The sequence below is a fragment of the Xiphophorus hellerii genome, chromosome 17, assembly GCF_003331165.1.
Source record: "Xiphophorus hellerii strain 12219 chromosome 17, Xiphophorus_hellerii-4.1, whole genome shotgun sequence".
Classification (NCBI taxonomy): Eukaryota; Metazoa; Chordata; class Actinopteri; order Cyprinodontiformes; family Poeciliidae; genus Xiphophorus; species Xiphophorus hellerii.
In genome coordinates this window covers 17,288,695-17,302,892 of record NC_045688.1, presented here as the reverse complement: position 1 = coordinate 17,302,892, position 14,198 = coordinate 17,288,695, and the positions used below count along the sequence as shown (strand labels likewise).

Below are 14,198 nucleotides of genomic sequence, written 5' to 3'. Positions count from 1 at the left end.
CTTTTCTTCACACCTGAGTGACAATGTTTCATCATTAAATGTCAGACAAAGATAACCAGGGTTATTTTCATTCAAAGATACATTTTCAATTGAGGATGTCATCAATTGCTGTCAATTGGGGTAAAGTTGTTTTAGAAAACGGTTTCCCCCCCAAAAAACAAAACACTTTACTCCAAGAAGTGAAGAATCAGAAAACCATAGAAACTGTCCAGTTCACTTCCTGCTTTTGGTCTCAGGTCCACTTGGCATTCATGTATGTATTCGAACCACAATACAGTTCACTTTAACCGAACTGAGACCTGCGATTGTAAGCAGACTAGAGTTAATGTTTTTGATCTGCGTCAGAGTTCAATTGTGCATTCACACCTCGGCAAACGAACCGGACCTTCTGGAAAAATGAGCTAGAGTTTGACTAAGGCAGACTAAACGGGGCTCATTTTTTTGAAAAGCGATTCCAGTACTCGCTCAGATTAGCTTTGCAAAATATTAAAATGAACTTGAAGATCTAAAACATCAGTCAAAGCTTAAGAAATTTGTCAGGGGTAAAACTGTTTCACTGCGCTACACGCAGTGATGCGGAAACAAAAACGTGGACCCACCGCTGTCCTCCTCTGGAGCGTCGCCGGTCTCCGAGTCGTGGTGGGAGTCGGCCAGGCCGGTGCAGATGAGCTGCTGCAGGACGGCCTCGGCTATGGGCATCACCATGGCGGTGGTGGACGTGTTGCTGAGCCACATTGACAGGAAGACCGTGCAGCACATGAAGCCCAGCACCAACCTGAGCCGCAAGGTAAAATCATATCCTGTTTTGTTTTTTATTATTTAGATGAACATATGGGACTTTCCCAAATGTTTTACTTATAGGTGCAGTATTGTGTGTTTTCCAGCCACACTGTGGCATTTTATAGCACAATCAAATAACCATCTTCCTACCTTCAGTTATTGTAAAACGCTATGTACTCAAACATGACTTAAATGCAATTTCACTTTGTTATTTAACAGCTTGAAATTGGGCCTCTGTCTCTTTAAAAACTCCTGCTCTTTTTGAAGCTCCGCCTTCAGGAAGTCATCACAACATGACTCCTCTATTAACCCTTTAACACAATTTTTACCAGTGCTGCACTGAGAAGTAGTTCATATAATGAGCTCAGCGGATGTGAAGTTCCACCAAGTGTTTGCTAATTGCTACTGGCTAGTTGCTCTGTGAGACGGAGGCTAGGAAGCTTGGAAACTGCAGCTCAGAGGAGGAGCGTTGTCTTGAAGGCGGAGCTAGGTCCAACCAGGTGTTTTGCACAGCTGAATGAGAAATCCTTTCATCTCCCAGGGCAAACACTTCAGTTATACTTTTGATGAAGGAACAACTTTATAACATGATGTAAAGCTAACAAAATGTAACATAATACTGCCCCTTTAAAAAATCGAAGGTATATTACTCACATGCCAGGTTTTGCCCCTGCGATCATCACCATGCGCAGCGCGATGCGTTTGTGCAGGTTCCATTTCTCTATGGAGGCGGCCAGGCAGATGACTCCCATCAGCAGCAGAGTGGTGTCCTTACAGTACTCTGCCGCTACCTAAACACACACAAACATAACGAATAGTCATGTTAGTACCCAAAACAGACACTATTGAAACTGAATTATGGCCCAAAATTGCATTTCCCTCCCTTGTTGGGGTCGTCAGTTACAATTTACTGTTGTCCTTGTTAATCTGCTCCACTTCCCACCCACTGTGTTCATGGCACCCGGCGCTGTGTTAGCGCACATCGTCTAACCTCTCCCCTAATAAAACCAGACGGATTTTCTCCAGTCGCGCTGCATCAAATCACATGTCTGTTCTGTTCACTACAAGCGGTACCAGTAGCACCGATCTTCACAGGGCATATGTAAATATAAAAAATAAAAACAAGAAAAAACAAGGTACACCCCCTCTGAAGTGGAGGCATTTGATGTGAGGTGCATAAAAAAAACGTACTTGTAGGGCAAGTACTATAAGAAAACATGGCTGAGCATCGAAGCTAGATAGCTAGCTAGCTAGGCAGCGACTAGTTAGCTAGTTGCCGCCAAGCTAACTGGTTGTTTCACAGTTTTTCTACAAATTTGGATCCATTCTACTTTAAAATCTAAAACAGACTAATCCAACCTGAACTGAACAGAGGACTTTAATGTGACTAAAACTCCTGCGGCCAAAGTATTTACCTCAGCTAAAGAGCTGAATGTTAACAGTGAGGAGACAAAAAGACCAACTGCTCTTGATTAGCTATCTTAAAACAGTGTTTGAGGAGGCACATTTATGGTTTTAAAATGTGTGACTAAACATCCTGAACTGGTTTATGTTTCTGATAACTTGAAATACAGATAAAAAGCTAAAGTTCTGCTTTCACAATGGTGATTTTTATCCTATGAAAGTTGGAGGTGAAACAGCGCTCTGCTAAGAACTCCATTAGAAATACTAACATGAAGTGGTTTCTAGATGAGAAAAGGACAAAAAAAACAAACAAATCAAAAACAATGCAAAAACAAAAAATAAATCAACCTGAGGCCAGATCAAGAGCAGAATGAGTCTTGTACTCGCAGAGAGGATCTGGCAACTTTACATATTTATTTTACTAATCTGGCACAATTTCAATAAAATTCAAAAAGACTGTATTCATCTCAGAGGGGAATTAAATGTTATTGTAAGAAGGATTTCCTGCAGCACACAGTATTACAGCGGTATGGAAGAAGCCTCTGACTGAAAACACTTTTGTTGTTTAATTCTTCACAAAATTCATCCAGATGTTCCACAGTCGTACCCAAATCAGAAATAACTTTGTTTTTTTTTGTTTGTTTTTGTTTTTTAGCATCTTTAAGTCCTTCGTTCTGATATTGCTGCCACAACAAACTTAAAGAACATATACAGCCTCTTGCTAGAGGGAAATTAACAGGTATACTGGTTAGCTTAATATTGACGTGGCTGCAATATGGCAAAAGAGAGAATCTACCCAATTTTGAATTAGCATTAAACTAATAGGACTGATGTACACTGAAAAAGTGAAGCAAGAATCCAATTGAAACAGAACAAAAGAATTGTAAAAGGTCAGAAAGGATTATAATGTATTCTCTCCATGTTCTCGCTGTACTTTTAATACGGCTCTCTAAACCGTAGAAACCTCCAACAACGAGGTCAAGGTTTCCGCTAATGCTACTCCCATCAGCTGCAGCTAACAGCAGGTAAAGCTCAAACGTAGAGGACAATAACAGACTTGAAATGTTGCATAAATCTCTGCTGGCGTATTTTTAGAAAATACTTGAAAGAGATTACAGTGTTGCAGATTCTTCACCGCCTGGACAAGAGCCAGCCCGGCCACACGAGGCGTTCGGATCAAAGTTTATGTTCGGCTAATGAGGATCGTGAAGAGCAAAGGAAAGTTGGTATGAGAACAACTAACATGATCATCTTTCACTATTTGTCCCGTGTTTATGTAACTAAGGTAGGTTAGTTAGTTAGTTAGTTAGTTAGTTAGATAGATAGATAGATAGATAGATAGATAGATAGATAGATAGATAGATAGATAGATAGATAGATAGATAGATAGATAGATAGATAGATAGATAGATAGATAGATAGATAGATAGATAGATAGATAGATAGACTGACTCTAAGTCAGATAGATAAATATGAAAATTCAGTGCATGTAATTGCACTGAATTGTTGGAACATAAAAAAACCTTTCACCAAAATTCTTTCTGATCTGGTTTCATTAAGAACACTGGAAAAACCAAACAGCTGCACATTCATATCAAATCAATTAATTTCTTAATTGTGTGATACCTCTCTTCCGTTCAAGTGTCTTAACTCTCTTCCTAGTGTCCATCCTTCCTTCCTAGTGTCCTACCTTCCCTCCTATTCTTCTTACATGCTTCCTAGAGTTCTTCACTTCCTAAAGTCACTCCTTTCCTCCTAGTGTCTTTCATATTGCCTTTCCTTCCTTCCCAAATTCTCTTCTTCAGGAAGTCAACTATATATTTAACTGCCTAGTAAAATAGGCAGTAAAAGAAGGAAGTGCTCTTCTTTCCTTCTCCCTTAGCGTCCTTCCTTTCCTCCTTCCTAGTGTTCTTCCTTGCTTTCTAGTGTCCTTCATATTGTCTTTCCTTCCTTCCTAAAGCCCTTTCTACCTAGAGTTCTTCATAAAGTGCTTCAGTCCTTCAAAGTGTGGTTCCTTCATTTCTAGTGACGTTGGTCGTGTTCTTCCTTCCTTGTGTCCTATCTTTCTTCCTGAAGTCCCTTCTTCCATCCTAGTGTCAGTTTCCTTCCTTCCTTTCTTCCCCCCCCCCCCCCCCCCCCGTCACGCCAGCCTGCGGTTTTACTGGCCCGCCCACAATGGAAATATCTGCCAAAAAACTCATTGTGTGAACTTATGTATTAAGCTGAATATTAAGAACTGAGAGCTCTGGAAGACTGAGGGTTGACATTTTCTTTTCCACAAAAGCCTGAGAGAAAAGAAGCTCCAGCTGGTTGTGTGTGTGTGTGTGTGTGTGTGTGTGTGTGTGCGTGTGGGTGTGGGGGTGTGTGTGTGTGTGTGTGTGTGTGTGTGGGGGGGATCTTTAGCCTCACCTCGCTGGACTTGAGAACGCCAAAGAGAGGATAGAGGAATGCCGGGACCAGGGCAGCGGCCCCCAGGGGGACGGCCTCCGACACCCAGTAGACTGCTGTCACCATCAACACATACGCACAGCAAGCTTCCTGTGAACCAGAAAACAATCCATTAGATCCGTAGAATGTAGAAACAGCAGTTATTGTAATGTTAAGCAATAAGAGTGGAGAAATCAGAGTTCCTCATCCAAGCTGTAGATTATTTAAAATTATTTCATTCTAATATTACAGATGCCAACATGCAGGCTTCTCATAGGCTAGCACTTGGTTGAAACATTAGCATGGATGTTAGCAGGCTCTTCAGCCCTAAAAACTGACTCCAAGTCTCATATTTTTAAGACGTCAGGATTACTAATTACTCCCATCGATCTTGCAGAAGACAGTTGTTATTCATTAAATAAATAATAACATCTGAAGTAAATGCTATATTTAGTGTTAAACATGGGCAGTCACATGCTTTGGAAGCTTGAAGTTTTATGTAAGAGAAGCATTGAGTCTAATATCTTGATGTGGGTCAGTTAATCTTAAATTAATAAACTCAGGGGAGGAGGAATTAGCTACCGGACTCAGGCGTGGGGCATGTCCAGACCAGTTTCAATCTTACACCTTCTCTAAGCACTGACTCCGAAAGAAATCACAGCATAAATCACCTGTTAGGAACAAGACAACTTTTGAAAAGTTCAGTTCAGAAATCTAGGTATAAATCACGCTAATGCTCAACATGTTAGGTGAGGATCAAAAAAAGATATTTCCAAGTGATATTTCCAATCTGTAACATACAGAAGCATGGTAGTAGACTCGTTATGGTCTGGGTTCGCTTTGGGATGCACCAATTGGCAAGAATTATCTGCTGTTGTTCCTTGATCATCGCCAAGCTTCAGTTCCTGTCCTTTCCAACACTACAGGTCTTTAATACATACAGCCTTGGAACGCTAAGGGCAAACCTCACTAAGAGATTTTCTACAACCAAGTACCTACAGAGTAAATGGTAACTGGCCTGTACTCACACAGTGCTTTATCAAGCCTAGAGGACCCCAAAGCATGTCACTGTACAGTCATTCACACATTCATGCTGATGGTGGTGAGCTACTGGGCAGTAGTCATAGCTGCCCTGGGGCAGTGCGGCAGTAAGACAGGTAGCCAAAACCCATCAAAGACGTCTATCATGAGAGACCCTGGCAGCGTAACAGCCAGGTCAAGCTAGAAGAATTGAGTCACTGACATCAAGACAATAAAGCCTCCAATGCCTATAGGGTTTGACCCTACGTCTAGCACCCCAAGACTGTAGTTAGGAACTGACGAGTGTCTCAGCCTCCATCAAGTACAAAGATCCCAGAGTACACAAAAAGAGATGGTAATGAACTAATGTACTGCAGGAAGATGTCTGAGAGCAACTGTTAGTGAAGATATGCCTTTTATGGCACATTGCTGACAATGACAAGATCTGCCTGTCCAGCTTACAAAGACTCGGCACAGAACAGAGATCAAAATCTACCACACCAGTAAGCCCACAAATCCAGACCACACAAAGACGCAACTGAGACAATCCAGGACATAAAAGCAGGATAAGTAAGGTGCTGTCAGACAAAGGGTCAAGGGAACTTCATAACCAGATGGCTGGAAAGGAGGACCAGACCTGCATGAGCATCGGCTGGAGCCGCCACAGTGAAAGTTGTGGACTTCACCATGAGTGGCTGAGAATGGGAGTGGCTAAGACTTCCTGATCAAAGCAATAATCTATTGGGTGTTGAGGGAGTGCCCGATTTAAAGAGGGTAGTAATGGTAGACATAGTGATCCAAAGCAAAGACATCATCATAAACAAGGTACATGAGAAGCTTGAGAATATCAAAGACTCTGTGTGGAAATATTAGTTAGAGAGTCAGTGGAGCCCAAACTGGGAGAATGGCATCAGCAGAACCCAGGAGTGACCTCTGAGCTCTCTGTCCAGAAGGCTACAGTCCAACGATACTACGCAGAAAGTTTCAGGCCTCTGTTAAGGGACCTGAAGTGGAACAAAGCGAATGCACAGCAGTTCCCTTCAGTCACAGACAAATTCACAGACGGTACTAAGATATTGTTTCCCAACCATGTTCCCTGGTGAACACCATCCTGCAAGGTCTGCTTCACTATTTAGGCTGTTCTGGTGCTACATAACCAACTTCTATAAACACCTAACTGAAAAATGTAAATGGACTAAAAAAAACAACAACAACCTCAAAGCAAAACATAAAACTTTGAGGAAAGACAGGTAGAAAGACCACAAGGTGAAAAAATGGCAAAAGGAAGAAATAAAAAAGATGGAGGTAGAAAGGAAAGACAATAAAAGTGGAAAGAAATCAAAAAAGGACAAAAAAAAATGAAGGACCAGGAAGATTTTAAACAACTTAGGAAGGAGAAGAAGGACCAGAAAGAAAGGAAGGAATGACGGAAAGAAGTAAGGAAGAGAGAACTGGAGGAAGAGCACAAAGAAGTAACTTGTATACTAAAGGACAAAAGGAAGGAGGAAAGACTCATGGAAAGTAGATAAGGAAGGAACATAACTCTTAGACAAAGGGTATTGAAATAAAGTTTTAAAAAATTTAATTTTCATGCACTAAGCTCTCTTTCCACACTTTGCTTTATTTATTTTCATGTTCTAGATCTAGAAAATAATAAACTCAAATTCCAGACATTCAGACTGCAAAGGAAGCATCAATCACTCTTACATCCAAAACATTTTTACACGCCTGACCGACTGTAGGGCTCCAACCGACCGTCCAGATGGCAAACAGCCACTTCCTTTACAGCATTTTCAAAACCCACCATAACCAGGGCTGCAGTCGGTCTGACTTCCTTTAGATTTCCTCGTGTTTCACTTCAAACTTTCTCTGAGCCGGGCGGCGCGGTGACACAGTGTGCTTCCGCAGGCGGCATTAGCCCCGCAAAGACTTAGCTTTAACCGTCACCACCATCAAGGATTAGGATAATGTGAGCTTGTTCTGAGATTTCAGGGAGCTTTTCAACAACCACCCATTATCAGAGAGTTCTGTTCTTTTTAAGTAATTATGAAAAGTGTTAAAAACATCTGGTAAGCCCGATTAGCTGTTAAAAATGGCTGTAATCTGACCGTTAATGTTTGGGAAATTAGCCAAAGTCGGGCGGCGGTTTCTTTCGCCGTTCTTCGCTTCATTCATTTATACGCTAAATACATTTTTAAAAAACATCGTTACAGTTCACAACATTTTTAATTTCTAAAAGATCGTCTGAAACCAAATCCATACTTATTCACATCCCTTCACATTTCTTACTGACACACTTAAAAGCATTTTATTAGGATTTTAGGTTCTAGAGTGCCATGTGGTTACAAACTGGAAGGAAAATGGAACATGGTTTTAAGAAACAAACAGCTAAAAAGTGTCATAAACTTGTTTCCAACCCTAAAAAACAACTTTTTTTCTGTTTTTTTTTTACACTGTAGTTTAGCCCCTTTATTACAATAAAGGGGCTAAACACAAACAAACGCCACACTTTTCAGATTTTATTGCTAAAAATGTATATTATGTTGTTCCTCTTCACAAATATCAACCAGGACTGCAAATGTGGTCAACCTAAGAAATATTCTGACAAAATGATTATCGATCTATCTCCGAGCCATCTGCAGAGTTCAGGAATCTAAAATCTCTCCTGTCGATTTTTAGCCTTAAAAGAGCTCAGGTGATCTCCGGGCGTTAGAAGAAAAATTAGCTGAAAACAAAACAAGGAGATTTGGAGCTCAGAAGCGTCCTCGCGCGCAAATGTGCAACTAAACTGTAAATCGCTTTTAAAAGCAGCCCAGACTTACAAAGACTTTGTTTTTGGCAGCGCTCCTCTCTTTTGTTCCGAGTCTTGACACGTGAATCAGGAAGAAATGTTCAAAGAGGAAAGGAAAGATGCCACACACACACAAAAACACATAGAAAATGGAAACAGACACAGGAGGTTGATTAGCAGTCACTGATAATTGATTATTGGCCCCGATTACTGATCTACGATCTTCTATTATCATTTAGTTGATCTGCTTTAGTGTCCTGACACATCTCAGTATAAAGTCTGATTACAGCAAAGGTTAGATACAGGTTAATGAATAGAAAGTCGCTTTCAGCTTAAAATTCTTAGTCCTACGAAGATAAAAAGATAAATTTATCAATACAATTTTCCTTAAAGCAAACTTTTCAGACAGGACATGATTTGTAGCTTAAAATTCCACAACTCTGATCCCGATATACATGTCCTTTTCAAAAAGGAAGAGCATCAATAGGGATGTATTTCAAAGACGAGACGAGATTTCATCTTCCATGAAATCCTCTAGCTTCCTCACGTTGAACACACTTTTCAACACGGCAGACAGAAAGTAGCTATAAATGGTTTCCCTGCTAACAAAAACTGTTTTTTTGGAATGCAGCCTATAACCTTGAAAAGGGTGGAGGGTGTTCTCCGAAAACTACATCAAACCAAACTATTCCCATGTGAACATCCCATTGATTATCTCATCAGCCAACTGGATGACAGTCGGCTGATGAGGAAATAGGAACAAAGGAAAACACACATTGGTTTAAAGGCCTGCGAGTGATGAAATCGAGGATACACTGTTTCAGTCTGCGTGCGAAACCAGATAAGAAGACGCCTGACAAAAGATAGCAGGCAAGCTCACGTTGAAAGGCCAAACACTTAAGATATCACTGAGACTGGACTTTTGAGATGAAAAGTAGTGGAGGTTATACTACATCAGGGTAGCTTCCTTTGTTTAATGAAATACTGGAGCCATCCAGTCTGATATTTTCACATTTTTAGTCCTAGACTTGAGAAAGCACAGAGAGCGCAGACATGCCAATAATCCACACAAATGCTTTCCTGGTGCTACACCAAACTGAAGACCCTAATTTAGGGAATCAACACCATTCTGGATTTTAAAAAAACAAACATATACATATTTTCCTCTTTTTTAAAAGAATTTGCCATTATGAAATTTGTGGGACATTTTTTTACAGTACTATTAAACCTGATTTATGCTGACCACACCGCACACCTCTGAAACTTTGCAAACACCCGGATGGTTCTGTGCGGAAAAACATGGCAGACGAGAAACAGCTTCTATTGGTGGAAGTTCGCAAAGACAGACATCTTCCCATAAAGACCACCACACCGTGTTACTACTAACAGCTATGTTTTTTTTTATTAACTTTTTTTTAACTTCTAAACATGTTGCACAGAGTTCTACATTTGCCATACACTGCCCCCCCAGAGTCTATCAGAATATGGGCTAAAATGAAACGAGCCACGCAGGACATAAATACTTATTTGCTTTTTCGTGCGGAATGTACTGTACATGTGTGTCGAGCAGATATCAACATTTAGGTGACAATTAAATACATTTAAACGCAAAACGAGGACCATGAAGTTTTAAACGATTTCAATGCGCTAGCTTAATGAGGCTCACTGGAATTGGTGTGTGCTGTAAGCCACACTGTGGGGAGGAGGGTGAAGACATCTTTACCAGCAATAAAATGTCTTCAGCATCCCTCTCACTCCAAATTTGACTTCTCCGTATTTGGAAGCGTGGCCGACGCGGCCTGAATGGCTTCATTCACTTCCTCCACTGCCATTACCAAACTACGACACTATTCAGGCAGACTGCAATTCTAAAACGACATGAAAAATTGACATCACTGTTTACAACTTATCCTTCTGACCCGGTTGAAATTTAGCCGGAGAAATCCCCGATGGAGCGCTAAAGAGAGATGAGAACCGAGCGGAACTGAGCAGGAAGGCGACGGCTAGGCTAGGTTAGCCAACCTCGCTCGGCTTGAAAAGGCGTTGGAGAAGACTCTACTGCTTTTAAAATGGTTTGTGTGGCAGAGTTTTTGATCATGCAAAACTATTATTTAAAAGAGTAAGTGACAGAATGGCAGAAAAGACAGGAATGATATATAAAAACTGTGACGATACTGCAACGGCTAACGTTAGAAGCTACAAACGCCGAAGTTGCCGTTTTTAAAATGGACTGAATTTGTTCTGTTTCGCTTTACAACCCGAAATACTTAGACCATGCTCGAATGGGTTTATTCTACAGTGAAAACAGAAAAGTAAAACAACAATTTGAAATCTATAACATCTCATTTGTATGTTTCAGAAAATGGAATGTTAGCAATGCCGTGTTGGCATTTGGACCAGTCAGGTTGTACAAACCCACGAATTGCAACATTTAGAGTGGTGAAGCCTGTACTGCATTATTTTTACACTAATAACAAAGCCTTAAAAAAAGGTTTGGGATTTACAGAACTTATTTATGAAAACAAAAAAATAAATAAAATAAAATAAATTGGACTTTGTTTTAAAAAAAATTCTGCTAAAAGTCTTGTTTCGAGTCATTTTCTCAACACCAATAATGTGTTGAGAATTATTGGTATAGAATAGGATGATTCTATTTCTCATAGAATCATCCTATTCTATGAGAAATATACATCATCCCTATATTTATTTAACTTTAAATATAGGATTACATTAAAGTTAAGCAGGCCACAACTAATGTCTAACATCTGATGACACAAAAATCGAGCATCAAGTGCTTGTTCTTTGATTCTGTGTCTCTTTGACCTGCCCTGTCTGCATCCTACAGATGTTCTGTTCTTCTGCAGCTGGACACAGTACCACTCCAAACACACACACACACACAGAGGAAGGATCGTTCTGAACCACTGTCGCATTCCTGACGCAGTCTGAGGTCCCCGCTGTCGTAACGAAGCCATGTGGGGGCCAAAATCCAGCATGGAGGTGGGTTGATTATGTAACTTAATTGCGCGGATTGTTTCTCCCCCAGCCCCCTTTGTCATGAAGTTGTTGGGGTTTTTTTCAACTTTGTGCTTTAATGGCCACATCCTGCAGCCGTCACTCGAGCCAAGCATCCAACGCCGCTGACGTAACAACATGGACGTTGGGCAATAAAGTTCGACAACCAGGACACCTGCTGTACAGTATAGTAGACCCCTTAAACTGTACAAAGCCTTAATGTGGACTCATCTACTCTCACCAGCAGAATCTCACTGTAAAAAAAAAAAAGAAAAAAAAAAAGAGTACTTTCATCTAACGAGGGGAGAAAAATCTTATGTTAAGAAGAAACAGTTTTTAACTTCAGCAGTCCCTTAAAATTATTGATAAACCATATTTTCAAATGTTGCTTTACTCTCTAATTTAATTAGAGCTACTACACTCTTCAAAATGGGAAAGACTCCAAACATGCAACACCAGCAGGCAGCTGTGTAAAACACGACCAACACGGAACATGCAGAGTCCAGGGTTTCCCTCGGTGTATTCTAAGCCTGGAGGGCCACCAGGCTTCACTTGACCATAACCACCGGGCTTAGCAGGTTTTCTGGGGTAAAACCCTGCAGACAGTGGATGAGAAGAAGGGAATAAAAATCTGCAAAGGTTTCTGTTAGTCACTGAGTGACATCGTGATTCTTCATAACCAGCCATAGATGCTATTTATGCCAAATTATTTCAAAGACAAAAAACCTGGAAACATGTTTGACCACATGCTCAGTGCTTTGGCAGATTATTTTGACATTTTTTTCAGTTTGAGCAGCAGGAAGTGATGAGCAGTTATTTTTTTTGTTTGTTTGTTTTTTTAAACAGTGAACTTTACGTGTAATTATTACGACAGAGTTCTAACATTTTAAACCAAAAAGCCAGAAAATATTTGGGGGGCATGACCCATCCGGACAAGGCGAGAAGACAAACAACTGAAAACGTAGTCAAACCCAGTCGTTGTCGCCATGGCAACATTTTCTTTTTAATCTAGATAGTTTGCCTTGACTTCATTTTAGATCATCTGTGCAGCAAGATAAGTAAAATAAATTTCATACAGAAATATAAAGTCATATTTTATGTAAAATGCAGTATCTGCAATAACTATGCTAACTTAATGCAGCTGTTGGTTTACTTCCAGTAAGGTTTTTTTTTTATGCAACTGCATCTGGATCCGCATAACTGGCTGAACTACAGCATGAAAGCCGAAATATATCAACCCTACAACCGAATGTGCATCATGATCACCACAAACTGTGACAATCCTTTGTGCATTTTAAGATTTTTTTCAGTTCACCTTCCCGTTCCTGCTCTTCTATTAATTCAGATTTACTCCATACTTGGACTTTAAGTTGTTCTAATTAAAACCGGTTTGACATGAACTCCGTCATGGACAGCCGGCGGTGACGTGATCATTTGAAGAAAATTGGAAATATAGTTGCGCAAAATATTCTTAAAGTTCCTAAATTACAATTCAATAAAATAGTCATGGAAATTAATTTAAATTTTAATCGCATATATAAATGTATATTTATTTATGTCCTGCTCAAAAGTACATGATGAAATAATTGCTTTCTATTGGATGGATGGATGGATGGATGGATGGATGTGGATGGATGGATGGATGGATGGATGGATGTGGATGGATGGATGGATGGATGTGGATGGATGGATGGATGTGGATGGATGGATGGATGGATGGCTGGATGTATGTATGGATGGATGGATGGATAGATGGATGCTTTTGTTGCTGAAAAAGAAATCACCAACAAATCTATTTTGAAATAAAGAAATTCTTGACTATGTTTTCAGGAAAACATATTTGTCATTTTTGTCATAAAATCTCTTGAGTTTCTCTTCTGTGGAACAATAAAGGCCATTTCTAACAGATAGATTAAATAACTGTCTTTTATAAGCATCAACATCAGATCTACATATAAAAGACCCAGAGTTACATACAACATTTCCTCAACAAAGTCCAGTTCAAATCCAATAACACAGCCCAGTTCTAACACAGTGCAGTAATGTATGGAAAAGTTTGTCTAAACTCTGGAAGCTGGTTAATGTTATCAGAAATTCCCTTTGATTGAATTTCTCATCGTTTCAGATAAACGACTTTCATGACAGCGAGGAGTTTTTCTGTTCCAAACGGTCTGCAGTAGGAGTCAGCATCAGTCAGAACTCCTTACTGAATCGACCCATTTTTAACCAAACCAGAACAAAGTCTGAAAATCTGTCAGGAATTTTTAACAAGAATTCTTCTTTATTTAAAAAGAAGAAAAGGCAAATATTTGCCTAAATAAGCTCAAGTTTTTGCTCAGAACTGATCTCCATCTCATCACCATGTGGCGATGTCTCCCCTCAACACACACACACACACACACAAAACTCATCAGCTGAGGAGTGGGACAGCGCAGGACAAACAGAGGGACAGTGTGCCTTTTGATTGATTCTCTTTCTCTCTCTCTCTCTCTCTCACACACACACACACACACACCCACACAAACGGAGCTCCCATCAGGACTGTGGAGCCATGTCCAGCCACCAGGAGGAACACACACAGGCAGCAGCAGGTAGTTATCAAATCCTAGATTAAGGATTTATTGAGACTTTTAATAACCTAAACCAGCTTAAACTTAATTCCACAGGAATTTGCAACATGTTACATTCCTCAACTTTAATATTCTCATGTGTTACTAATTCTGATCAGTCATTCAGTGTATATATTAAACCTTCATCCACT

General features: G+C 40.1%; 2 protein-coding genes across 4 annotated transcripts in view; one reads left to right on the top strand and one right to left on the bottom strand.

The window, feature by feature from the left end:
- The window catches only part of slc13a4 (solute carrier family 13 member 4), a 34,460-nt gene that overhangs the window by 11,562 nt on the left and 8,700 nt on the right, over window positions 1-14,198 (bottom strand). For both annotated transcript variants that reach the window (XM_032589573.1, XM_032589571.1), the window contains exons 2-4: window positions 4,594-4,722; window positions 1,435-1,571; window positions 600-775 (exon numbers count right to left, since the gene is read on the bottom strand). In XM_032589573.1, coding sequence (XP_032445464.1) covers window positions 600-775; window positions 1,435-1,571; window positions 4,594-4,722 — 442 coding nt within the window. The remainder of the gene's footprint in view (window positions 1-599; window positions 776-1,434; window positions 1,572-4,593; window positions 4,723-14,198) is intronic.
- LOC116736808 (sushi domain-containing protein 3) overlaps window positions 13,955-14,198 on the top strand; it is a 41,800-nt gene continuing 41,556 nt past the window's right edge. Inside the window, exon 1 of one of the 2 annotated variants that reach the window (XM_032589594.1) lies at window positions 13,955-14,028. The gene's annotated coding sequence lies outside the window, so the exon portion shown is untranslated. The remainder of the gene's footprint in view (window positions 14,029-14,198) is intronic. The other variant, XM_032589596.1, reaches the window with a different exon arrangement.